This window comes from Myotis myotis, unplaced genomic scaffold (assembly GCF_014108235.1).
Source record: "Myotis myotis isolate mMyoMyo1 unplaced genomic scaffold, mMyoMyo1.p scaffold_m19_p_3, whole genome shotgun sequence".
NCBI lineage: Eukaryota > Metazoa > Chordata > Mammalia > Chiroptera > Vespertilionidae > Myotis > Myotis myotis.
In genome coordinates, this window is record NW_023416335.1 from 29935091 (window position 1) to 29962347 (window position 27257).

The 27257-nt window shown below is 36.5% G+C and overlaps 1 protein-coding gene across 2 annotated transcripts in view; it reads right to left on the reverse strand.

The window, feature by feature from the left end:
* The window catches only part of MYO16 (myosin XVI), a 417071-nt gene that overhangs the window by 178495 nt on the left and 211319 nt on the right, over positions 1-27257 (reverse strand). For both annotated transcript variants that reach the window (XM_036301819.1, XM_036301818.1), the window contains exons 20-22: positions 25283-25355; positions 12296-12448; positions 7834-8034 (exon numbers count right to left, since the gene is read on the reverse strand). In XM_036301819.1, coding sequence (XP_036157712.1) covers positions 7834-8034; positions 12296-12448; positions 25283-25355 — 427 coding nt within the window. The remainder of the gene's footprint in view (positions 1-7833; positions 8035-12295; positions 12449-25282; positions 25356-27257) is intronic.

Genomic DNA, 27257 nt, shown 5'->3' on the forward strand with positions numbered 1-27257 from the left:
TTTGTAAACTGGAAAATGCTATGAAAGCATCAGGCATCATTACTGATTGGGGAAGCCAGAGATCGATGCAATTTGGATTAGGCCAAGAACTTGATACTTGGAAGGATGGGTGGAATTTGGAAAGAAAGAGGGCATTCCAGGTGAGAAAACACTTATGAGCAAAAATAAAGGTGGTAAGATGCAGGGGTCACCTTTAAATGTGACAAAGAAATTCTACAATGCTATGAGTTAAAACTACTCACTTCTCTTTTAGTTTGTAAATGCTGAACCAGTGGACACTATATTAGTTTTCTAGGGCTGCTGTAACAAATAGCCAAGAACTGGGTGGCTCAAAACAAGACAAATTTATTATCTCATAGGTGTGGAGGCCATAACTATAAAATCTGCCATCTCTGCTCTCCAAGAGGCTGTACGGGACCCTACTTCCTTGCTTCCTTAAACTTCTGTAGCTCCAGGCATTCTTGGCTGGTGGCTGCATCATTCCAATTTCTGCCTCTGTGGTCACAGGGCCTCCTCTCCTCTCTCAAAGCTCTCTTTTCCTTACTTTCATAAGGATACTTGTCACTGGACTTAGAGCTCATCCAGTGAAACCAGGATGATTCCTCCATCTCAGGATCCTTAATTTCATATGCAAAGACCCTTTTTCCCATGTGATCCCACTCACAGGTTTTAGGGATGAGCACGAGGACATATTTTTTAAATGGCCACCACTCTACCCACGACAACAATGAACTGTTTGGGGAAAGAAGGAGGCTAAAACACAGACAATTCACCTTAGGCAAGAGCAATATTACCAACTTGATTTATGTAAAAAAAAATCAAGGCCACAGAATGGGACATTTATATGAGATCCAGAGGTAATCACTTCATGGTAAAAAAATAAAATCACAATAAACAACTTTCAGACAAAGACATTATGAGCAGAAAACAAAGAGGACCAGGTATGTAAGTGTCATATATTTTACAAATTTTAATTTTGACCTACATTTTCATTAATTTAATTCTTTTATTTCAGTTTGCCTTACTATCTCCTAATCTATTCCCTCTTCTCACATTAAAATTTAGAAACTTCAAAATACTATTTCCCATTAGAGTTAGTTCAGAATCACCTTAATGGAAATTAAATTTTCTTAAGAGCCCATGTCTTTTGCCAAATAATAATTCTTCTTTCCTTTGATATTCTTCATTTTAAAAGCCAATAAAATTAGACATACTTCTGAATTTAGTGCTTATCCATCACCAGAATTTTAAGAGCAGGTAATCCCCTAAATGATTTAAAATTTGCTAAAACAAATAACAACCCAACACAACTCACAGCCTTTTTAAATTCAGATTCATGATCATTAATGAGCCCCTGTTAATATTTCATGCACAGCCTGTTTCCATTTATTTCAACTATTTCTGTAATTGAAATTAGAAAATACACCATGCTCCTATGAGTAATGAAATATTCAAATGTGTTTAGGAAAGATCTTTAGCTATAATGCAAATACTGTTGCTTAAACATTTCTAAAAGGACTTCTGAGCCTTACAATATTCTGAAGCATGGGAGGGTCCCATAGTCAGAACAGGATGGATGAGTTAATCCTGGTGGGACTGGATGCCAACATCATCACCAGTTTTAATGATTATCCTTCCTATGAGATGCAGTGAGTTTTCACTAACCAGGTAAATCAATCAAGCAGGAGCAAGTGGTTATGAGAAAGACTCTTTAGAATATCCATTAGGCCAAAGGAGAGGCTGCAAACCAAGCCAAGGACCCCAGACCCGTGGAGCTCTACTTTGGGATCAACTTTATCATCAAAAAGCTATTGAGGAATGCTCATCCTTCCAGTTACCTCTTCGCTACATCTCTTGATTCTCAAAATGCAGAATATGCTGCTTTCCGTGAAAGTGTAATAGCTCAAACTTTAAGTACAGGTAGCTACATCTGAAGGTTAGAATGGCATATGGCTTGATATACTGTCACAAATTACATATAATCTATAATGTAAAATGTGAATTAGTCCTTAGGGAGTCCTTGGGCTACAACTCATTAGTACATTTCAGTGAAATAAAAGATTTTTTAGAAAACACAAAACTGACTCCAATTATGGAAAATCCTGCTTAAAAGATAAAGGTACTTTTACAGGCAAATCCATGACTCCACGGGGTTTTGGCTCTGTGGCAACTAACCAAATGGCTTGCTCTGCTATGCTTTATTGCTATTAGAATTCAGTAATATGTTCATTAAAACTACTCAGTTTTCCTCCAAACTTGCTTAAAATGTCCATACAACCCAAAGCAATCTATAGATTCAATGCACTCCTCATTAAAATAGCAATGGCGTATTTCACAGACCTAGAATGAACTCTCCAAAAATTCATCTGGAATAAAAAAAGACCCCGAATAGCTTCAGCAATCCTGAGAAAGAAGGACAAAGTAGGAGGGATCTCAATACCAGATATCAAGCTATATTACAAAGCCACTGTTCTCAAAAGTGCCTGGTACTGGTACAAGAACAAACATATAGACCAATGGAGTAGGATACAGAACCCAGAAATTGACCCAAAACACTACGCTCAATTAATATTTGACAAAAGAGGCAAGAGTATACAATGAAGTCAAAACAGTCTCTTCAATAAATGGTGTTGGGAAAATTAGACAGATACATGCAAAAAATGAAACTAGACCACCAACTTACACCATACACAAAAATAAACTCAAAATGGATAAAGGACTTAAATGTAAGATGGGAAACCATAAAAATCTTAGAGGAATCCATAGGCAGCAAAATATTAGAAATATGTCAAAGTAATATCTTCACTGATACAGCTCCTAGGGCAATAGAAACTGAAGAGAAAATAAACAAATGGGACTACATCAAAATAAAAAGCTTCTGTACAGCAAAAGAAACCATCAATAAAACAACAAGAAAGCCCACTTCATGGGAGAACATATTTGCCAATTTTATCACTGATAAGGGTTTAATCTCCAACATTTACAGGGAACTCATACAACTTAACAAAAGGAAGATAAACAACCCAATCAAAAAATGGGCCACAGACCTAAATAGACACTTTGTAAAAGAGGACATAAGGCTGAGAGACTTATGAAAACATGCTCAAAGTCACTACTCATCTGAGAGATGCAAATCAAAACGACAATGCAGTACCATCTCACACCTGTCAGAATGGCTATCATCAACAAATCAACAAATGATAAGTGCTGGAAAGGATGTAGAGAAAAAGGAACCCTCGTGCACTGCTGGTGGGAATGCAGACTGGTGCAACCACTGTGGAGAACAGTATGGAATTTCCTCAAAATATTAAGAATGGAACTCCCATTTGACCCAATAATCCCACTCCTATGAATACATCCCAAGAAATCAGAAATACCAATCAGAAAGGATATATGCACCCCTATGTTCACAGTGGCACAATTTACCATACCTAAGATTTGGAAACAGCCTAAGTGCCCATCAGCAGATGAGTGGATTAAAAAACGGGGGTACATCTACACAATGGAATACTAAGCTGCGATAAAAAAAAGAAGGAATTCTTACCATTTGCAACAGCATCGATGGAACTGGAGAGCATTATGCTAAGCAAAATAAGCCAGTCAGAGAGAGATAAATATCACATGATCTCAACTATTTGTGGAATATAATGAACAACATAAACTGATGAACAAAAACAGATCCAGAGACAGAGAAGCATCAATCAGATGCTCAAACCTCAGAGGGAAGGTAGGGGAGGGTGGAGGTAAGGGGGAGAGATCAACCAAAGGACTTGTATGTGTGCATATACGCCTAACCAATGGTCACAGACACCAGAGGGGTGAGGGCATGACTGGGGGTATGGGGGGATAATGGGGGAGGTAAGGACACGTATGTAATACCTTAATCAATAAAGAAAAAAAGTTATTTGGATATAAAAGTCAAGTCCTTAAAAAATAAAAGCAAGCTCTGTCTTGAGGGTTGTAAAAAAATTGAAATTGAAATTTCATTAAGTGCTTCTAGAATAAATTTTAAAAGCAAACAAAATAATTAGATAACATTATTCCAAAGCTGGATTCCATTCAAGTTAACACAATTAACATTTATTAAACACCTCTTCAAGATATAAACACAAATTTACAAGGCAGGTCAAGTATATACTGACTTAAGATGGATCCCATGAAACTTACAGAAAAATAATTTTCCAAAATCATTAATTATTCCTTATTGTAATTTTTCAATTAAATCCTATAAATTCAATAAATGTATAATATAAAGAAAATATAGATTTAACAATCTGAATACTGGACTAAAAGATTGCTATTGTCATAAAGAATTTTTAAAGGCTAAGTGGGAGAATTAGGAAAGATCACCAAGAGTAAACATGTGTCCTTAGAGACCAACACTAAGGCCATCCACACCCTTGTATTTCTGATTACTAAGAGCAAATGCGAACGTTGGAAAGTGAAGAAGGCCGATAGGCATAAAAATGATTCATAGTGTTAGAGTAGAGCTCTGCAGATCCTGGAAAGAAAGGCGAATAAGTGGGTTCTAGAGCAAATGAACCCTAACACATTGCTGGAAGCACAAGTGACAAAATTGAAGTTGCCCTACTTTAGGCACATCATGAGAAGGCAGAGTTCTTTGGAAAAGACTATGTAATGCTGAGAAAAATCTAAGGCAAAAGGAAGAGAATGGCCAAATATAAAACGGATTGGTTCCATAAAAGAGGCCACAGGCATGAATCTACAGGAGCTGGGCAGGGCTGCTGAGGATAGGACATTGTGGACATCACTCATCAGAGAGTCGCCAGGAGATGGGAACAACTCAATATGTAAAACACACACACACACACACACACACACACACACACACACTCCTCTCAAATATAAAAGAAATTACTCTGGGAATGTTATCTATCTTATAAAAGCCCAGTGACTTCTACGGCAGAATGACCAGAATGACCGGTCGCTATGATGTGCACTGACCACTAGGGGAAGATGCTCAATGCAAGAGCTGCCCCCTGGTGGTAAGTGCACTCCCACAGTGGGAACACTGCTCAGCCAGAAGCCGGGCTCACAGCTGGCAAGAGCAGCGGTGGTGACGGGGAGTGGGCCTAACCCAGCAGTAGGACATCCCCTGAGGGGTCCCGGACTGCTAGAGGGTGCAGGCTGGGCTGAGGGCGCCTCCCCCTCCAGTACACGAATTTTGTGCACTGGACCTCTAGTTTTTATATATAAAATCTTCCACTGACTTTCTCTCCACATCCATTAACTACTCCAGCCTTCCTTTGGCATCATTCTACTGTAACTTCTCACAAAGATGCTCTGGGCCTCACTGTCGCATCCAGGAGCTTTTCCTGTTGCCTCCTGCTCCTCCTCCCTTTCTTTGACTCTTCTCTTTTCTCCATGTTCTTTCTGGGCGAAATGATCAAGATACACATTTCCAAAACAATGATTGTATTTCTAGAAACCAGTCTTTCATCCCAGCATCAAGTATTTTCAGCATCCTATTGGGACTTCCATTAAAACCTCAAATTCAAAACATCTAAAACAGAATATCTTTCCTTCAAGCTGCCTCATTCTCCGGGATTTCTTCTCTCGGCTGGCAGAATATAACCATACAGGGGGTGAGAAACCTCAGTGTTATTTCTAGCTACATGTCCTCCCTTGCTCTTCAAACCCCGTCAGTCTGTCCCCAGCCCCTTCCTTAAGAATGCCTCCTCTGCATTCCCCAGCCACTGCTCACACTCAGTCCTTGCCTGAGTGTTTCCATAGCCTCCCCGCCCCCCGTCCTTTTTTTCCTCAATCCATCTTATATCATGTTTTTCCTACTTCACCCCACCCTGTCTGAAAACATGTGATGAATGAACACTGTGAGAGGACAAAGTTCTGAACAGTACATACATATTTACTCCTGACTTGGCCAAAGCAGTCTTTTTAGACTTTTCTACAGACATGTTCAATAGACTTCACTGAAATTCTTGTACTGTTTCCCAACTATGATGTGGGTGGAAATGGCAGAATGATACACCACCTTCATGTGAGTTGCTTTCATATACTGCAGACGTCGAAAAGCAGGCAAGTTCCCCTTCCGGGATCCCTTACAGCTATAATCTGATTGTTCTGTAGCACCCACCAGTCCAGCACTATGGCACACGCTTCAGAAGGCAGAAGTGATGGAGGCCACACATCTGCTGCCTCTGCTGTTTTACTGGTAAGCATGTCATGTGGAGGTTTTGTTTTTCTCGGGCAGTGGACATCTCAAATATAAAAGAGATTTTTATAAAAGAGGCCAGTCCCAGTCACTGACCTCTTCCATGTGGAGTACCAGGGTATGGCTATTTAACTGGTATAGTTCGTAACATTAAATAACAGTCAGTACCTGTAGCAGCAGCTTCTCCATATGGGTGGGGGATTCCTGATCAAAGATGAGGACCTAACTATCTCGGTAGTCTTGTCGTGTGGTGTGATTTTAATTAAGGTCATTTCCAAAAGTTCAACTTCGAGTCTCCCAGGAATTATTTTCCTGAACTGAAGTTACTTCCTGCTTGAACAGCTAGAATGGATTCTGCCATATGCAACTGAATTCTGAGTGTTACATATGCCATTCACTTGCAAAAGTCCATGTCTTTACTGGAATGTCCCTCCCTTTTAATCTTAGTAAGCTCTAACTTAGCCTTAAAGGCTTAAGTCACATTTCACTTCCCTAGAAAACATTTCCATATATTTTTTAAGCTAAATAATTGCTTCTTTCTCTGTGGTACTATAGAATTTTGTTAATATTACTAATGTTATTATAAACACATTGTATCATAATTATTGGGTAACTTACCGTTTCCTTATTTGACCATGAGCTATTTGAGGGCAAGGAATATGCTTTCCTCCCCTCTGATTCTCTAATGCTCTGGGTTTGGCGTGTAGAGACTCAGTAAACACTGGTTGAAATGAATGCAATGCACTGAGTGTGAGAGAGTGAGTAGAGATTTCACCCTCTAATATGGAATTTCTACTAAGTGCCAAATTGGGGGGGGGGGATACCTGAGGGCCACAAATATAAGAATAGAAGACATTAACTATAAATGGAGCTGGACCAACGGTAAGTGGGATGTGCTTCTAAGTATTAAAATATGGATACAATTGGACCTTGTGAGGAAGATAAGGGGGCCATTTTAAGCTTGAATGTGAGGAAGTTTAAGGGGGTAGGGATGGGAATGTAGGGAAACAGTGGATGGATTAGGAAAAAAAACTTGAACAGAGGTTTTGTATAGGGCAGTTGTAACAGGTGAGTCATGAAAAAAGAGAGGTATCAGCAGGAAGTAGTCTAATAGAAGCCTAGCCTGGAGAGTGTGACAATTTTTCAGACAGGTAAGAGTGATTCCCTGAAGGTTTTAAAGAAAGAAACACATTTTCCAAAGCTGGCTAGGGAATTAAGAGATCTGGGTGTTGCTTTCTTAGGTTGACATGCTTTAAGAAAAATACTACTAAAAACTATTTTAAGGGTAAGTAAACTCAGAGGTCCAATGCTTGTTTGGATTATGAAAATATCCCACAGTTCACATCAGAGCTCTTTGTATGAAATCCAGGTGTCTTTTGCTCATAATAAGTTATAATTCTCAAAACATTATGAGAAGGAGAAGGATCATACTGAACGCTTCATCACCCACATTCTAAAGATGTACTAACTCCTTATCAGTCTAAAAGAAAAGAGCTTAGAAATGGAAAAGTTTGTGGGTTGTTCACCCAAATTCCATTTATTAAAAGAAACTCTAAAATATCATAAACTTTAAAGCTTGTCCTTAAGACCTTTGGTCCATTAGTGCATATGATAAATTACGTACTTAACTTTGAACTTACCCGTCCTGCATAGTGCATAATAGTGAATGCTGTGCCTTGATCTTTGAGGGCAACATTCCCATTCCCATCCTTCATGGGGGAATATACTGCATTTGTATTTGAGGATTCAAGGAGACTTTGTAGTTTTTTGGGAAGATTTGTTTCCATTGACCAAATCATTTGACTTTCTTCATCCAATAAAGAGAGAAATCCAGATGGCTTCTGAAAGTTAAGAAGAATTTTTTTTCTTCTGTTACTCAATTTGGTATTTTTGTTATTCATGAATGATCCTTAATATTTTCATCATTTCATATAAAGCACTCAGAAAATAATTGTCTTTACTTTTAACACACATCTATTTTTGCTCACTGTTAAAATCAAAACTCTGATGTAATGTAGGCCCTCAGTAGTATTTATTAATTAGAGCAGTGAATAAAAAAATTAAAGAGTATATTTTAATAACACTAAAACACTGGAATTATTAAAAAGTATAATCTCATCTCAAAAAGAAAATTAAATTTCCAACTAAAGGTAAGTTGCAATTCTTCTTGACCTATTACCATGTCAAATACTTCATACTTATGGTGACAAGTTACTTATCAAAAACCAAGACCTACAGTGATGTTGGCCATGAAAATTATGACAAAATCATTTAGTGGGAAGTACAAGTGACTATATCATATTCCAATATTTAGACTTAGGAGAAAAGAAAGCTTGAAGCTTATAACTTATAAAATTGAAATTAAATGTCTGATAGTTTATTGTGCCAAGTAGGGAAAGAAAGTCATATAGTAGGCAACAATATAAAATTAATCTTATATTAAGAAAAATAGTGCTTAAAGAACTTCCCCACCTCTGATACTGCAATCTTCCACACACAGAACACCATTCTGTTCACATGGTTTACCCATCAACTGAATAACTTTTACTAGTTCTGTGCTGCTTATCTTTTCTTTCCTAGGAAAAATTTTCTGTTGCTATGTTTTAAAATAAGGTACTTTATATTACTTCTTTTTTTTTTAATCCTCACCCAAAGGGTGAGGTTATTTTTTCCATTGATTTTTAACAAAAGTGGAAGAGGAGAGAGAGAAACATTGATTGGTTGCCTCCCACAGGCCACGAACCCACCAGCCTGGGGGTGGGGATCGAACCTGCAAGGAAGATATGTGCTCTTGAGCAGGAATCAAACCTGCAACCCTCCTGTGTGCAGGCCAACAGCCTAACCACTGAGCCATGTGGGCCAGGGCTATTATTTCTTTACATTATTCTGTCTATCGTCTGTCTTAATTCCTCACATCAAATCAATGAAGTATGAATACCATAAAAAAAAAAGAATCCTTCTCAGAAAGTGAGGAGATCTATATTGACCCTCATAGCAATTTCAGTTTTATTTTGACTTGAGGTGACTAAAACATACTACCACTGGCCTTACCCGATGTCATTTATTTGGACAACAGAAAGCCATTTTTTTGTGTCATGAATATTTGAGTTGTTTTATGCCTTTCAGAGTCTCCTGCTCATGCTAAAGAAAACCCAAAGATGGTATACAGTTAGTTGTCTGAGGGCTGCAAAAGATGAGATCGTTCTGGTGCCACTCTTAGGGAACAAAGGTTGAAAGTGGCAGATATAGGAAGACCCTCCACCTGGTGGAGGCACACAAGCCAGGAGTGGCCTTCTGGAGACATCTGGCACCTAGAGGGCCATCTCTAGGAGGCGCAGCCAATGGCCTTCCGGGAAGGAAACGGAAGAACTAATGAGGTGGAAATGCACTATGAAGGAACTGGAAATGCCTGCAAAAAGCAAGTTCACCACCTTGGCAAATTACCGAGAACACCTGGAGAGGCAGTGCTTATCAACACAAAAACGCTTTTCAATAAGGAAATTTGGAGAAAAAAGTCCATTTCAAGGAGTGTTATCCTAGCAGGCAGTTCTGCATGATACATCACAAGAATCTCAGTGTGGCAGGGACCCCATAAAGAGTCTCCATGAATAGCACAGAGGTGAAAAAATGTTAAAAATATATAGGTATACAGACGGGTGAGGAGAGGCCTTAAAAAACACTCATTGCTTAGAATATTTGTTAGGATATTGTCTGGATATTTAAATTTTTTTAAAAAGTCTTTATTTTGATTTATAGCAACCTCTTTGCTGATGAGTAAGTAAAGGAGTGATATTGGCTCTAGCTGCTTTGGCTTAGTGGACAGAGCATCAGCCTGTGGACCAAAAGGTCCCAGGTTTAATTCTCTTCAAGGGCATGTACCTCAGTTGCAGGTTCCTCCCCTGCCCAGGCTCTGGCAGGGGCTCGTGCAGGAGGCAACCAATCGATGTGTTTCTCTCACATCCTTGTTTCTTTCTGTCTTTCCCTCTCTCTTCTACTTTCCCTAAAAGTCAATGAAAAAAATACCCTTGGGTGAGGATTAACAGAAAACAACAAACAAAGACACAACAACAAAGAAAGTGTTAAAAATAAAGTGTGATATTACACTTTCAGAAGCTGCTCCTTCATCTATTAACTTGAAGCCCCCTCTCTATCTGCTGTTAAACACACACACAGACAAACACTCACAAGTGCATACAGACACGCAGTGAGGGATAAATGGGTTGCTTAAAGATTGTGTGAAAGTGTGTCCTTATTTCAGGGGCAGTGACAGACCTCCTTTGGAGGTGAGAATTTTTGTTCCTTTGATAAAGCCTTTAACGGATGGGTAAGTAAATCAAAGGCAAGGCCCCAATTAGTTTAAGGGAAGTGATTAATTCTAAAGGAGCTAATCTACTCTGCTCCAAAAGCAAGATGGTATTTTATATTTTGCAAGGATGATGTGGTTGGTTACCAACAAGATATATTTTTAAAGCATTATAATTTTTATCGTCTCCAAAAACTTTTTCAAGTTCACATGTGCTGCATTTTCTGAACATTTGCTAGAATGCCATGAAAAAACAGCAATGATCAAACTTACTGACGTGGAAAACTTGCTGCATTAGGAAAATGCATAAAAGAAGAACACAGAACATGGAGAAGTAAGTCACAAAGAGGGATTAATGACCTTTCAATTCCTTCAGAAGTGAAGGCTTAAGAGAGAATGAATTATTCCTCTGTATGCGACAGGTTATCATATGCATTTTCACCATAATAACAAAAAGCAGCAACACTGTGTGCGACAAACTGTACTAGACAGTTGGAGAACTTGGGAAGAATCTGGATCGACCCCTCCCCTCAGGGACATAAGACAAATATATGTTCATTGAAATACAAATACAGCCTATGCAAAACTTGAAATATTAGTGAGTAGTGGAAGACTGAAGGTTATGAGAAAGGAAACAATAAGCTTCTTTTGTATTGTAGGGTATATGCTTGCCTGGCATACAGACCTGTGTATTTCACCCTACACTTAGCATGCTTTTTCACTACATTTGTGTGGGTATCAAAGAAAAGCAGCAGCCAGAAATGTCCACTCTCATTTCCAACTCATACTGATAACGGCCCTACTACTGAAATTATCTTTCCAAAGATGAAGCCTCAGGGATGACAGCCAAAGAGATAGAAGAAACATCATTCAGCCGACCACTGTATAGCAGTTAATGATATAGCAGCAAATGACAATGAGGGTGGGGGTGCTGAAGCTCTTCATATACAGTTAAGTATATATTGCTGTCAGTTTGAAGATATTTTTAAAATCTCAAATAAGTTATGTACTTATGTATGTCGTGATGAGGGAGGGCTTTCTGGAGAACTAAGGTTTCTAATGTTTAAAATAGGTTGACAAGTTGGTAGCAGAACAAGAGTATTTTACCATATTAAAAACACATAAAATAATTTATAAGTAAGAGTAGAAAATTAAATACTATTCTCCTCAGTAGCTGAATGTTATCAGTTTTAAACAATGTTCATGTGTTTTAGAGATATTATGGGTAAATATACATAATCCTATATTAGTAGATAGGGGTTACTACTTATATGACAGATTTCTGTTTATATAATAGAAATATTGATGCAAAGATTCTTGCATTGCAAGGCAGAAACAAAGATAATTATAAACACTTGCCGATATTCTAAGAGGTATGCATATGTATTTTTCTGCCAGTTTTTTCATACTTATATTTAGAAACTTTAAAGATAAATAAAAAAGATTCTGAATTTATGTTATGTTCTTATTAGTCTTGCATGTTATTTTAACTAGTAAAATATAAATTTTGCTCATTGAGCATTTGCCAAAAGGAAAGTTTAGTAATATAATAAATGTGAATATTTTTATAACAGACTGATTTAATATATCTTGTTCTTTCAATGAATTAGTAAACCTTCAAATACCCCTTCAGAAAAAGGTTACATGCTCCTCAGTTGACTTTGAAAGATTATAAATGCATAGAGTCTCACATAGAAAGATATCTTCAAAAATAAGGTCTCTTAAAGAAAATTGTCTCCAGCATATGTAAATGCATGTACTAGTATTCTGTAAAGTCACTAATTATATTACATGGATACCTGGAAAAAAAAATCCAAAACTCCAGTCTGGTTACCAGGAGAATAAGCTGTTTCCATGGTAATTCCCTCTTGTACACACTCTGTTTGCTCGTGTAGAAAAAGCACTTCATTGATATAGTGGTGTATCTTCTCATTGGTCATGTTGACACAAAGCTATTATGGGAAAAAGAAAACAATTCACAAGATAATATGGCCATGCAGACCCATTCTTTCTACAACACAGATTCAGATTGGTGAAATATTGACTCAAGAACATTCAACACCAATTAGTCTATCAAGATAAAGCATTGCAGTATTGTTGAAAAGCCAAAATAAGGAGTTCCACTGGATACATTGTCTGATTATTTAATTTAAAGAATGTTAAAAACAACTAGTTATAGCATTAACTTAAAAATTTGTAGTCTAAAATACATTTGAGGATTTAAAAAATATTTCCAATACATATTTGGTCTCTAGTCAAGAAGTGAAGATAAAAGCTGGATTGACTGTGACATCCCAGGGAAAGGAGAAGCATGTCTTGCCTCCTCATTTCTGTTGCAAGAGAAAATGGGTTTCTTTCAGAAAGAATAACTGGCCTAAGCATTCTATTGCAGAAACTATGTCCTTTATCTGAAAATTTTTTGACATTTTCCCAAATGTTTGTTTTCTTCATTCCTATCAGGAAACAAAGATGTTATTTTTAACCTTAGTTTTAATTTCTTAAACTTAAAAATTATCTTAACATATTTTAAGAAAGAAAAGAAACCAAATCAGAATAAAGTCTTTCTTCCCTCTAGGCTACTCTCCTACTTTTCTACTTTCTTTTTATAACAACAACAGCTCAAAAGAGTGTCTCCTTCTCTCAAATTCCTCTCCTTCCCAATACTGACAACAGTGTAATAAAAGTTTGCCTCCCTGGTACCACTAAAATTGCTTTTGTGGAAGCCACTAGTGATGGGTGCAATTCTAAATCCAATGTTCAATCCTCAGTGTTCACTTTCCTTGACATGCCTGCCATATGTGACAATGATTCCTCCGCTTCCGTGGAGCACCGTCTCACCGTCTTCCAGAACATCATTCTCGGCCCCCTACCTCACTCGCCACGCCTATGTCCTTCTTTGACTCCATCCTGGTGATCCAGGGCTCAGTGCTCCAGCCTTGTTTCTTCCCTATCTACGCCCATTTCTTTAATGAACTCACTCAGTCTCACAGACCATCATGTTCCCCCACCTGCAACCTAACCACTGTTACACTAGGTAAAATCTAAAAGCCACTTAGAAATATTTAGAATTCCATAACTCCCTGGAAATAACTAAAGGTGAATAATTTACATAAATCAAAATAACAGAGAAAGGTAATTAAAAAGAAGCACGAGTTCAGCCAGTGTTGCTCAGAGCATCAACCTATGAACCAGGAGGTCACGGTTCAATTCCTGGTCAGGGCACATGTCTGGGTTGCAGGCTCACTCCCCAGTAGGGGGTGTGCAGGAGGCAGCCATTAAATGATTCTTTCTCATCTTTGATGTTTCTGTCTCTCTCTTCCTCTCTTTTCCTCTCTGAAATCAATAAAAAAATATATTTTTTAAAAAGCATGAGGAAACTTTGTGGGGTGATGTGTTAATTATCTTGGTGGTGTTCGTGCTTTCAGAGGTTTGTATATATGTCAGCACTTATCAAACTGTATACTTTAAATATGTGCATTTATTATGTTAATTATACCTCAATAAAACTGTTTTAAAAATAGTAGTTTAAGGCCTCTGTCCAGAAACTTTACTAAGATAAAATGCATATTCCTAGAAATTAACCCTCACTATTCTAATTCACCCTGCTAATCTCATCACCCTGCTAATCTCATCAGGATTGCTAAAGCTCAAAATGATTGTAGGCCCTTGGTGTCCAAGGCTATCACAAGAGTCGGGGGTAGAATTGGACAGGGCAACTGAAACACCACACAGGGAGGGAGACCCTTTCCACCCGGCCTGGGCTCCACCATCATCCCTGCCAACAGGGAGGCCCTGCCCACCCTTCTGGGGCTCTGGGATCAATGGAAGAGCAAAGGGAGACCCTTCCCACCCGGCCGGGACTCTGGATGGGCCCCACTGCTGCCCACAGGGAGGCCCTGTCCACCCTGCCCACCCTGCCAGGGCTTTGTGATCAATGCTGCATAGAGAGAGGCCCTACCAACCTGGCCAGGGCTCTGCGATGGGCCCGCCCAGCCTGGGCAGCTTGCCTCGGCTCTCGCAGCCACAGCTTTGTCCGGAAGGATATTCGGGGGGTCGTCTGGAATATGTCCGGTCTAATTAGCATATTACCCTTTTATTAGACACTAGAGGCCCAGTGCACAAGGTTCACAGTCCGGGAGCCCTCGGGGGATGTCCAACTGCTGGCACGGGGAATGGGCCTAAGCTGTCAGTTGGACATCCTCAGCGCTGCTGCGGAGGCAGGAGAGGCTCCTACCACCACCGATGCCCTCCCAGCCTTGAGCCCAGCTTCTGGGCTTCTGGCTGAGCGGCACTCCCCCCATGGGAGCACACTGACCACCAGGGGGAAGCTCCTGCGTTCAGCATCTGCCTCCTGGTGGTCAGTGCATGTCATAGAGACCAGTCCTTCCACTGTTTGGTCGATTTGCATATTAACCTTTTATTATATAGGATAATAGATAGAGAATAATCAATAAAGTAGAAATACACTAAATAAAAATTTAAATAACTTTATTAAAAATAAGACTTATCTATACAGCATATCTTGATACCCAAAAAGTAACAAATATAATTCTTAGCTCCAGGTCAGAAATGATGACCCAGGACTATTGCCCTTATTTACAATACTTTTTTTGCACTTCTGTTTCACACTGAAAAAATGGTTTCTGTGATTTGATGATAAATAAATGTCTATAGTTTGAATTAGCTTCCCTATTGCTTTCAATTACAAAATAAAATCTAAGTGAAAAATAGAATATGAACCACACCACATTGGTTCTGTCTTGGAAGTTATTGTAAAACCTAAAAAATAAAATAAAGTAAAATAAAATAAAATAAAATAAAATTTAGAGAATTTTCTTAAACTTAGAATCACTCTTTGCATCATTTTCTTCTTCCTAGCCCTCCATCCATGATATCTGGAATTACTTGAATTTTCTTATTTCTAACTGACATGGCCAGTAGTTATAGAACTTTTCCTCCCTGCCTCTTGACAACTAGATTTCATGAGTTATACACAAACCTGGAAGTTTTATATATTTAAAACTAAATATTTCTTAAACTTGCACTTTTACTGGTTAATTCTCTGAATATAAAAAATGCTAGAACTACAGTCACTTCAGGTGAGAACATAGCATATAGAAAATTTAACTTGAAAAGCTTGGTTGTCGAGGCAAAAACAACTGAATATGAATACAGACCAACAAATTCTGTATATTATGGCTAGCAAAGGGAGGGATGGAATGAAGAAACATATGTACTTCCTTATAACTCCTACAGTCTAGCACATTCATCCTCTTGTATTTTTTCATCAAAACTAAGTGGCTAGGAATGATTCTGGAAAGACAAAACATTTTTCATAAAACTGTGTAGCATCTGTCCACAGTAGTATCCCCACTGTGAAAGAAAAACATTTAATTGTCACTCTCATTTTAATAATAATCAAAAACAGAAAGTTCTGAAAATTATTGTGAGAGCAAAAAAAAAAAAAAGAAAATTTTAAAGTTTAGTTCACTTTGCTTAAAAAATATTTTGAGGTTTTCCACTAATCTAGTAATATGTTCAACCCTCTAATGCTAAAGTAATTTTTTACTAAAAATTAATAAAGATTGTTAAATGTGGGGTGAAATACTTACAGAAAATGAATTACTCCATTATGGAATAGAACCGTTAAAAATGTTCTCTTTGATTATAAGATATACACCACTGTAATTATTTTAACTTTTGATTTTAAAAAGTACATTAAATCATTTAAGATAACACAAATAGATCTTCTATCTCAGGGGCTTGATTTAAAAGTAGTTATGAAAGTTGTACCTAAATATAATATATTTTAGGAAATAGATTGCTCCAGAAATAAATGCTGAAGCCATGAAATATAAGGTGATGTATGTTACTATATGAAACAATAAAAAGTAATCTAATAAAGGGTTCCAAAATAAGAACATTAGTGGCCGATTCTCTATTGTACAAGAAATGTCCAAATTATATGACACTTATCTTTCTTCTCATTTTGAGATTCTCTGATTGAAAATGCTTAGATAGATGTGAATGCCTCAAATGTTTAATAGACTTTTCTTATCATTTTGCATTCAGAATAGACTGTAGCTCTGTAGCTACAAAAAAAAATTACTTTTGATGACATCCTGAATAAATCCTCTTGCTCTTTTTTATTGAATTTATTGAGGTGACTTTTGTTAATAAAATTATATAGGTTTCATGTGTACAATTTTATAATACATAATCTGTATATTGTATTTTTTGTTCAACACCCCAAATCAAGTTTCCTTCCATCATCACCTATCCCCCTTTATCCTCTTCTACCTCCCTCATTCCCATCTTTCCCACTGGTAATCACCATACTGTTGTTTATGTCTTTGAGGTTTTCTGTTGTTTGTTTTTTGCTTAATCCCTTCACCTTTTTCCCCCAGCCTCCCAACCACTCTCCTCTCTGAAAACTGTCAGTGTGTTCTTTGTATGTATGAGTCTGTTCTATTTTGTTTGTTAGCTTATTTTGTTCATTAGATTCCACATGTGAGTGAAATCATGTGATAGTTGTCTTTCTCTGACTGGCTTTTTTCACTTAACATAACACACTACAGGTTAATCCTCACTGTAATAAAAAGTATGATTTCCTTCTTTTAATGGTCAAGTAATATTCCATTGTGTAAATACACCACAGTATTTTATCCACTCATTTACTGATGAACACCTGGGCTGCTTCCAAATCTTGGTTACTGTAAATAATGCCGCAATGAACATAGGGATGCATACATTTTTTTCAACTAGTATTTCCTGTTTCTTCAGATATATTCCCAGAAGTGGAAATGCTGGGTCATAAGGAAGTTTCATTTTTAATTTTTTGAGGTAACTCTATACTACTTTCCACAGAGATTAATATCCAAAGTTTATAAAGATCTTATAAAAGCCAACACCAAAAATTAAACACAAAAAATCAATTAAAAAATGGGCAAAGGACCTAAATAAACACTTCTCCAAAGAGGACATACAGATGGCCAAGAGTCATATGAAAAAATGCTCAACGTCACTAATCATCAGAAAAATGCAAGTGAAGTAAGCCAGTCAGAGAAAAACAAGTACAATATGATTTCACTCATATGTGGAATTTAATGAACAAACTGAACTACTAAGCAAAACAGAGACAGACTCATAGACAGTGGGCAAACAGCTCTGGTTGTGTGTGTGATGGAGTGTTGAGGGGTGGTGGAGGGAATGAGTAAAAAAGAAAAAAAAAGGAAGAGCTCATGGGCCTGGTCAATAGTGTGGTGATTTCAGGGATGTTAGTGGGTGGAGGTGGAAGAGAGGCTAAATGGTGATTGAAAGAATAAAAAATAAAAGCCACAGTATCACCTCACACCTGTCAGAATGGCTATCATCAATAAATCAACAAACATATGACAGGTCTTCACTAGCAAAGAACTACAAATGGCCATTACACACAAAAGATTAAGCTCACTAGTAATCAAGAAACTACAACACCAAGTACACCTCCATGGCAGTGATAAGAACTACACTTATTCTTATTGAAATTACTGTCAACTTGGGGTGGTGAACACACAATACAATACCCAGATGATTTACTGAATTGTATACTTGAAACCTGTATAATTTTACTAACCAATGTCACCCCAATAAATTCAATCAAATTTTTTAAAAAGACATGTATAAATAAATAAACAAACAACAAGTGTTGGCAAGGATGTGGAGAAAAGGGAACCCTCGTGGACTATGGGTGGGAATCCCCTTGCTCTTGACCTTCTAACAGCTGACATCTCTGTATGTATGCCTAGAGTAGTGTTTTGACTAACTTGAGCATGTTTATAATAAAAAGAAGGCATTTAATTATTTTTACTTACTAATATTTTATTAAACTGAATTGTGGCTTTACTGAATTGCTCTGCTGTTTTAATCAAAATGATGATATCAAGTATGAAATATGAACAAAGCTAGGCAAAATTAGGAAGAACTGGAAGAAGTCAAAATTCCACTCTTTTCTTTTTTCCTTTCTTCCCCCCACACCCCCCACAAGAAAGGTATAAAGCAATCGGCCCACTTTTTCTGCCCATGGGAAAGGGCTTTGGATTGTGCTTTTGAACAGAGCCACTCGAGTTGTTACTCTCCTGGTCAAAATGATTCTTAAAACATACAGCTTTCTCTACTGAGTTTCTAATAATTTTGAAGCTGCAGCATCGGGTGTTACTTTGTGTCATAGGATGATCCTTACAATATATCTGAGCCGTTTATTGTATCTCACATTCTTTTTACTCTGGAAGAGGGGGAAAAAAGTAATTTATTAAAATCCCCCAGGGAACATGCCAGCTCGCTGTGTAAAACTGAGTGGCCTGTGGAGTGATTTTTGACTCATAGCTTTAATTACAACAGTGCTCTCCGGAAGGGAACATGTATTTGTGTTTCTAACAGAGGAGAGCGATGCTGGGTGGTAAAGGGAACCACTGGGAGCACATGCAGTTCAGAATAGAATGTTTTCAAACTTACTGTGAAGTAATGTGCAGATTAATATATTTTTTTACCCAAACAGTTTTCCTTTCCCTAAATTGTTGAAAGCACTCCCTGTTTGAACCAAAGTTAAAATATAAAAGAAGTACTATAACAAGAACTTTAAAACTGCCAGGAAGTATAGTTAGGGGACCAATACAAACAGAGCATCCTATGTCAGATACCGAGTTGAAAATTGGAAGAATGTATCCCACCAACCAAATGGTAGCCAAAATCATGGCAAGAACCTCTTTATTCTTTCTTGATTTATCTTCACTGAACTGTGTTGTATATATGTATGTGGGTGTATGTTAAACAGAACCATAGAAAAAATTTTATAGGAAAATTAGTTTATGTTTTAGAAGCATACATATGCATCAATAATTGAGAATATCATGGACTTCAATGCAAAAACAATCATTATTTTTACTTTTCAACTCTATCCACCAGAATTGTGTTTGGGTTTCTTTAGATTTCCAGGTATTACAGTGGACTTGAATGTGGGTGAAAGGTGAGGATTCATAGATGAGAATGAACAGTTATTAAGTACTGCTTAATTAGCATGCACTTTGTACATAAAGTGCTGTTGCTAACGGGTTTAATAATAAAAATTACGCACCCTTTGAAAACACGTTTTAGTAACAGAACATTATTGCTTATCCAGATGGCCTCTCATTTGTATTAATGACAAACTTAATTTCTTGAGTAAATTTTTACCAACTGTTCTCCCTTTATTACTCAGTGAAATATATCGGAAGCAAAAAATATAATGGAGCATGACATATACATCATGGAATTAAAGTGGGAGATTAATTAAAGCTGACTCTAGTTAAAGGCAGAGCCCCAGGCGTTGGACAGTGATTTGCAATCTTAGTGCACACTGGAATTAACTGGTGGCTTTTTAAAAAAAGGCCGATGTCCCCACCTGACCCCAAACCAATTAAATCAGAGTGGGGTCCAGGCATTGATATATGTTAAAAGCTTTCCAGGTAATTTTAATATGTAGACATGGCTAAATACATTGAGGTAGATGATGGAACAGAGCATACACAATCCATTAACTGATTTGCTCATTAATTACTATATATATATATATATATATATATATATATATAGTATATATGTCTAGTAATTGTGTGTATATATATCTACATATATGTACATGGGAGAGGAGGAGGATATTAGTTTTCAGATATTCAGTATTTTTCAAATATATTCATCAAAACACTAATCGTATAAGATGTAAATTACTAATGTCTAGAAAATAATAAAAATAGAAGCCTATTGGAGAAACACTGGGCTAAGCTAATGAGCTTCTCTGCAAGATTTTTCAGGGCCTTTACTGTGCCGAGTGTACTGTGAGTCTCCAACTCACTTTTTAGAATTCCTGGTGGTTTATGGGACTATTTTATGTTTTTCCCTCAAGTGAAGGACAATATCTCTTCTGATCAGTTTCATTTGTAAGATTCTATAGTTTATTTTGCCTTCTTTGAATTTCCTATGATTGTAGAACCTTTCTATTCTTTCTCCATCCTTATTTGGAGAAAGTCATTTATATTTATTTAAAATAGTATGTTATGGAGAATATTAAACAGTGAAGAGGATAATGTAATGGACTTCCTTTTACCATCAATCATCTTCAACAATCATCAACAATTACCAACTCAATGCTAATTTTTGCTTTATCCATTCCCCTAATACCCACAAAACTAGTCTCATTTAAAGTAATTCTCAGACATTGTGTCATTTAACTGGAAAATGTTTTGGTATGATTCTCTAAGATATAAGAACTTAAAAATACATCCATATTTCCTTTATCACACACTATTTCTATCAGCATTAATTTCTTAATTTCTCAAATATCTGGATTTCAAATTACATCCATAGCTCATATTTTTTTATACTTAAACAAATCAGGATCTACCTAATGTACAAATAATTAACTGGCTTGTGTATCTCTTATATCTCTTTCAATCTATAGGTCACTCTTCTGCTTTTACATTTTTACTCTTGTATTTTATATGTTGAAGAAGTTATGCTATTTGTCCTGCACAGTGTCCCACATTCTGGATTTTGCAGCGTGCACTCCCTAGTTTTAACATGTTATGCTGTCCTCTGTTCCTGTTAATTAGTAGTTAGCTCACAAAACTTCATTATATTCAGAATGTCTCCTTTTTTCCTTCCTTCCTTCCTCCCTTCCTTCCTTCCTTCCTTCCTTCCTTCCTTCCTTCCTTCCTTCCTTCCTTCCTACCTTTGCTTTCCTTTTTGGCAAGAACACTTGACATATATCTTGTGTTTGTTGTCACTCTTTTGGTAATGTTAGTAATGATTGATACTCATTGCTTAGCTTCATTACTTAGTAGGAGCTGCAAAATTGAATGGCTCTGATTCTGTCATCCGTTCTTCATTTATTTGTAGTGGGACTGCATCAAGTTATATTTATAAATTAATCTAGAGAGAATCAGCATCTTTATAATATTAACCCTTTCTCTCTAAAAATGCAGTATATCTTTCCATTTGTTTAAGTGTAATTATGTGACTTTCCAGAGCATTTTACAGATTCTCTCACTTCAGGCTGTTTACTCATTTTTAACAATGTTTTCTTCCATCTGTCTTCTGAAAAGGTGTTTTAAAAATATATAAAAGTCATTGGTTTTACATGCAGATTTTACAACTTTAACAAGTTCTCTCATTGTTTTCGTTCATTCGTTTTCTTAATGTATAATCATCTCTGGAAGTAGAAATATTTTTACCATACCTTTCTACTTTTTGCCTTGAATTGCTTTCTCTTTTCTAACAACAGTGGCATTGCAATGTGTAAGAAGGTACCCTTTTTTATCATCTTTGTACTTATCAAGCATTATAAACTGGAATTCACTGCATAATGCTGAAGAGTCAACTGGAGAGGCTTTCCTTTGAATGGCTTAGGAGATATCCTTACAGTGCTAGAGATCAACTTCACATAATAAAAGAGAGTTTATAAAGTTTATATTACCTAACAGGAAGTAAGCTGATAATAATGTAATTACTTAATCAAGGTAATAAATGCAGAGCCTCTCCATAGGTACTTAGGTACTTCAGGACTCAATTTTTAGCATGCCCTTCTCCACTGAATCATCAGAGTAATGATGACAGATATGGTGTTTGTTACTCTAAATAGGGTGTTTATTATAATGTATGAAATAGCTCAAAGTAAAAGTTATTTATTAAGAGTCAAAGAAAATGGGATTAATACTTCCTATGAGCTGAAACAAATTATTATCTAAAGGATCACAGCCATTCATCTAATCTTTTAGAGCAGTGGTTCCCAACATGGGGCACATACCATAAGGGGGCAATTTGACTTTTAAGGGGGGCAATTCAAGATGAGTTATTAACAGTGAATATTTTTCATTCCTCATGGTTCTAGGGGCCTTGTATATAGTATGTAAATACATATTGTGACATATTTATGGATTTTAGTTCTCTATCATATGTTTTGAAACTTTATTTGCTATTCTGTGATATTACTTCATATTATTATTTTTTAACAATTTTCTTAGTGATTTCTTCCTCAGTACTTCAACTGGCCTTTTGTTCTTTTATTTTTCTCTTCCATGGATGCCATGTTCTTTGAAAGCTTGTTTAGACCAAGTTAATGGCCTTTTAGGCTTCCTCCACATGAATAGGAGCTCACTTTTTGAATAATAAGAATTACATGTCACAGGGGGGCATCAGGATTTTAGAGATGCTTAGGTGGGGTGTGGCCAAAAAAGGTTGGAAACCATTGTTTTAGAGCTACTTGAGGGTACCAAGGTTGGAGAAGCTGATGGTTTAATATGCTTATTATATCTCCTCCAATTTGTCCCTTTTCTAAACATCTGTTAAGTTTCTTATGGAGGAACACTTGTCAAGAACTACATACATTTATTCTTCAGCAAGGAGAACAACTAGGAAATACACTGTGAAGATATTTTTCATGAGTTTATATGTAAAATTTCAATTTAGAACACAGTTGTTAAACTTCTAGTATATACAAAATGCTGCATCAAATACAACTTCAACCCTGTAGAAGTTGACATCCCAATGAACATCTCAGAGATGGGTCAAAAGCTTAAAACTGAATAAAACTAAACACAAAGGCAATAATATTTGTCTGGGCTTGAGTCTGAATATAATATCGGTTTATTAAGAATTTCTTTGAAAGTTTCCAATGGAATAAAAAAATAAGAAAGTTCACAATCTATTAGCAACTCAAGAAACTAGAATGTATCATTCAAATCAATGGCCTTTAAAAAGTTTCCAGGCAAATTTAGGAATTTACTAAGTCCACTGTAAATGACTTGGGATTCATCACTAAGAAAACGATTTTATACTTCTAAATGGCTTCTAGTTACTATTGTGTACAATAGCAAAGCACACCTGCTAAGAAAAGGTATCTACATTTTAAAAATATTAATTTGTCTAAGAATTGGTCTTTCAATTTTATCCATAAATGTCTAAAACTACCTTTTGCTTTTTAATAGAGATTCATTTTTAGGATTTGGGAAAAAATGTCATTCCTTGTTATATAAAAATCTCAGGTTGTGAATCTATTCTAAAACATATTATTCAAATATTTACCAGAATGAACGAATAATTCAGGATATACGTAATTATCATGAAATGAGATGTTTAATAAGAAAATAACATAAATGTTTTGTAAATATCAGTTACCAGCACAGTCTTGATAGATGACTGTGTTGGGGTGTAAAGCAGGGTGCTGAGAGCATGGCTCCAAGTAGAGGCCTTAACAGCATTTCACCTGTGACTTCTACATGTTAGCATGTGATGGAGAATCCAGAGTCTCATCACAGACATGAAAGTGTGTAAGTTTTCTAAGGTTTAAATGTGAGGAATCGATATGGCTGCCAGTTACCATTCAAACACTTCACTGAGAAGTACATCACATATTGGCATTAACTGATCATGCTTTCAACTGCTCTCTTCCTTATTTTCATCACCGTTTTTCTTATTAAAAGCAACAAATAAGCACAACCATGAAGTCCTCTTTTTTCTATGAATCCATGGATACAAAAGTATGAAAAGAGAAAAATATCTATGGTCTTCAGCTTATTTCATTCTAGGTTTTTTGGAATGTTTTCTAAAAAACATGATTCATGATGACTCACTCTGGATTAAGTAAGTAAGTATGATTTAGGATGTACTCACAGGATGCTGTATCATCTTTTTAAGGAAAAAAAAAATATAGCTGAATTTTAAAAGTTTTTCCGGTGTTCCCATTTACAACAGTAAGGATTGCTATCCACCATTTCTTGAACAGGTACAGTGAGCCAGAAAACATCAGGATCTCTAAAACAGTAATCTTGTTTAATCTCACAATTGTGTAAATCTAGAAGAATTCTAATTTTACAGAATACGAAATCCAAGCTCATTATAGACCCTTCATCTCGGCCCAGAAGCTTTGCTAATAGAAGTCACAGAACGAGGTTTCAGACTCACTCTATTTAATTCCTTGTCCAGTGTCCTTTACCACCCCATCATCTAGTTTAAAGGACAGCTGCACATGTTATGCAATTATTAGCAGTTATCCCTAAACACTGGGGAGTTGTAATTCTTCGTGTACAGCTTGGTTTTCTACCTTTCCACTTGTATCTTTTTTCAGGTTTATTTTCCTTACTCTGCCTGGTAAGGTAAATTCTATTTCTACTCTCTTCTTTAACACTTAATTTTTAGATATATTTAACTTGATCAAACTATTTATCCAGTACTATTAAGATACATAAACAAATTAGTGCCTTTCAAGGTGCCCTAAATTGTAAATGTATTAAAAATAATCAATGCCTCTTTAATCTATTTCCATGAGTTTGACATAGTCATATGTATGCATGTCACGTAAAGATGAACCTACAAATAACAGCATTTAGCATAAGAGAGTATTTCCATTCTGATTTTTTGGCCAAGCTTTCTGAAGATCTTTGCCCTGATTTCAAATACAGATGCCCTCCGTCTGTCTCTCTGACCTACTTGAAACAGCATAAGCACAACTCAGCGCTTCATCAAGCATTGTCTTTCAAAACAAGTGCCTCTGTTTCAAAAATACGATTATGCCAGTTGCTTACAAGATCACACAAAAAACCATAAACTGTCAACAAAGCAGGGACATTAATTTTAAAACAGAATGGCAAAGTACTTCTTTTAATTATGTATTTGAAAGCAATTATGCAAATAGTCTCTAATGAATTAAAAACAGCCAACTGATTAGAGGGGGAAAACATTATAAAGTTTATCAAATTCCAAAAACAAACACTTACTTGTTCAAATTCATTCTTTTGAAATTCTTCAAAACCAAAGATGTCCAATATTCCGATATGCAAAGTCTGCATGCTGAAATGAGCAATGAAACAGTGAGTAGGCATCCTTCAAGCTCTTACAGGACCCCCTGCCCCTTGCCACTTCAGAACAGAGAAATCTGGCCACTTAGCATAACCCTGCTAATTTGAAGTACCAGCATGCAAATAATTACCGAAGAGTTCGATGAAAAACTCTGAAAATTAGAGGGGAAAGTGCTATTTTAATGCCTTGATTCAAACAGAGAACATTAAAAGAAATTGATTTCTAAGTTTAAAATATAAAAATACATGGGGTGGCTTAATATTTGCTTTTCTGAAACAGTCCTGTGTCTTTTCTAGATTTCCTTTCTCTAAAGGTATTTGTGCCCACCTGCTAAATGGCTCTCATCTGCTAATACTTTATCTTGTTAGGTTACACAAGCAGGAATCAAGCAATTTCTTCATCACACATAGGTACAATATGAGGTAAATGATAAGCCACATGCTTATTCTTTGATAGATTAAATTCAGCCTCTTCAAAATTCATATTATGATCTTCCTAAAGGAATTTTTACGAATAAAGAAGAAGAAAGAACATGCAACTTGGTTGTAAAATTGAAAGAAATCAACCAAGTACCTTGTGGTACTTTTTCCTTGCCAATGTAAACTACACTGGAATTTGCCACAGTCTTGGACGGTTAAAATCACAGATGTTGGAACCCTCGTAGAGAGTGAGGAAAGAAGGAAGAAAACCTGGTTGGTGACAGCAGCCCTGACAACCTGGCTTCTGTGAGCAGTGTGGTGGCAGCACGAAGGAATGTGCATGAGGATTCTCCTTGCAAAGAAAGCCCTCCATGATGGATGATGATTCTGGAATGCTGGTGGCCAGGAGGGCACACCCCCACCCCTTCCACATCGCTGGTCCAGAGCATTGGGGCCCCTGTTCTCCTCCTTTTCTGCCAGTGGGTGTGCTATCTCGTCATCATCATGGTGACTATCATTCAATACCACCATCCTTGCTCATGCAGACTTTGGTGGTTTTCTCTCCACTCGATTTGTCCAAACTACAGAAGCACATTGGCAATGGACTCATTTGTATCTGGATTTTGTTTTCACAATCAGAACATAATCATAATCCTTTCTGAAAGTGGTTCTCAACCTGCCTAATGCCACAACCCTTTAATACAGTTCCTCATGTTGTGGTGACCCCCAACCATAAAATTATTTTCGTTGCTACTTCATAACTATAATTTTGCTACTGTTATGAATCGTAATGTAAATATCTGATATGCAGGATGTATTTTCATTGTTCGCGACCCACAGGTTGAGAACCGCTGCTTTAGGGTCTATGTCACTTAAATGACCTTTTTTTAAAAAAAAGAAAAATAAGGTAGAGTATTGATTATGTGATATCCTACTGCTAAGATGATTTGTTGTCAATGGTACAAAGATGAGCTTCAGATGCAGAAGGGAAAGCATTTTAAAAGTCCTTAATATGGACTTCACATGACAAAGAATATACAGCAGTGGGGGAAGGAAGAGTCATTCAATGGATGCCTCTAGGTAATGCATTTAGTTTTTTAGAAGAAACTAAACCTCACCCTGTGTGCCCAAATAAATTGTACATGGTTAGAGAGTTAAATGTTAGAACAAGAAACTATAAATGTACAAAAAAACAACAACAACAAAGAAATATGATTTTGTTTTGCTTTCAATTCTGGGAAAAACCAAAGGAAAATGTTTAAAAGTATGATTATACAAACACACACAAAAAAATTTGCAGCATAAATAGTATAAAATGAAATTCTATTAGAGGTATTATTTTAAAATGCATTGTGTCATTCATTCTCACAGATATTTTTCTCAATCTATTGACACATGTGTGCAGTCAGACATAATCTCCATGCATGCTTCTTTCCATCCTACCCTCTTTAGAATGTACATGGAGCTAGGCTGG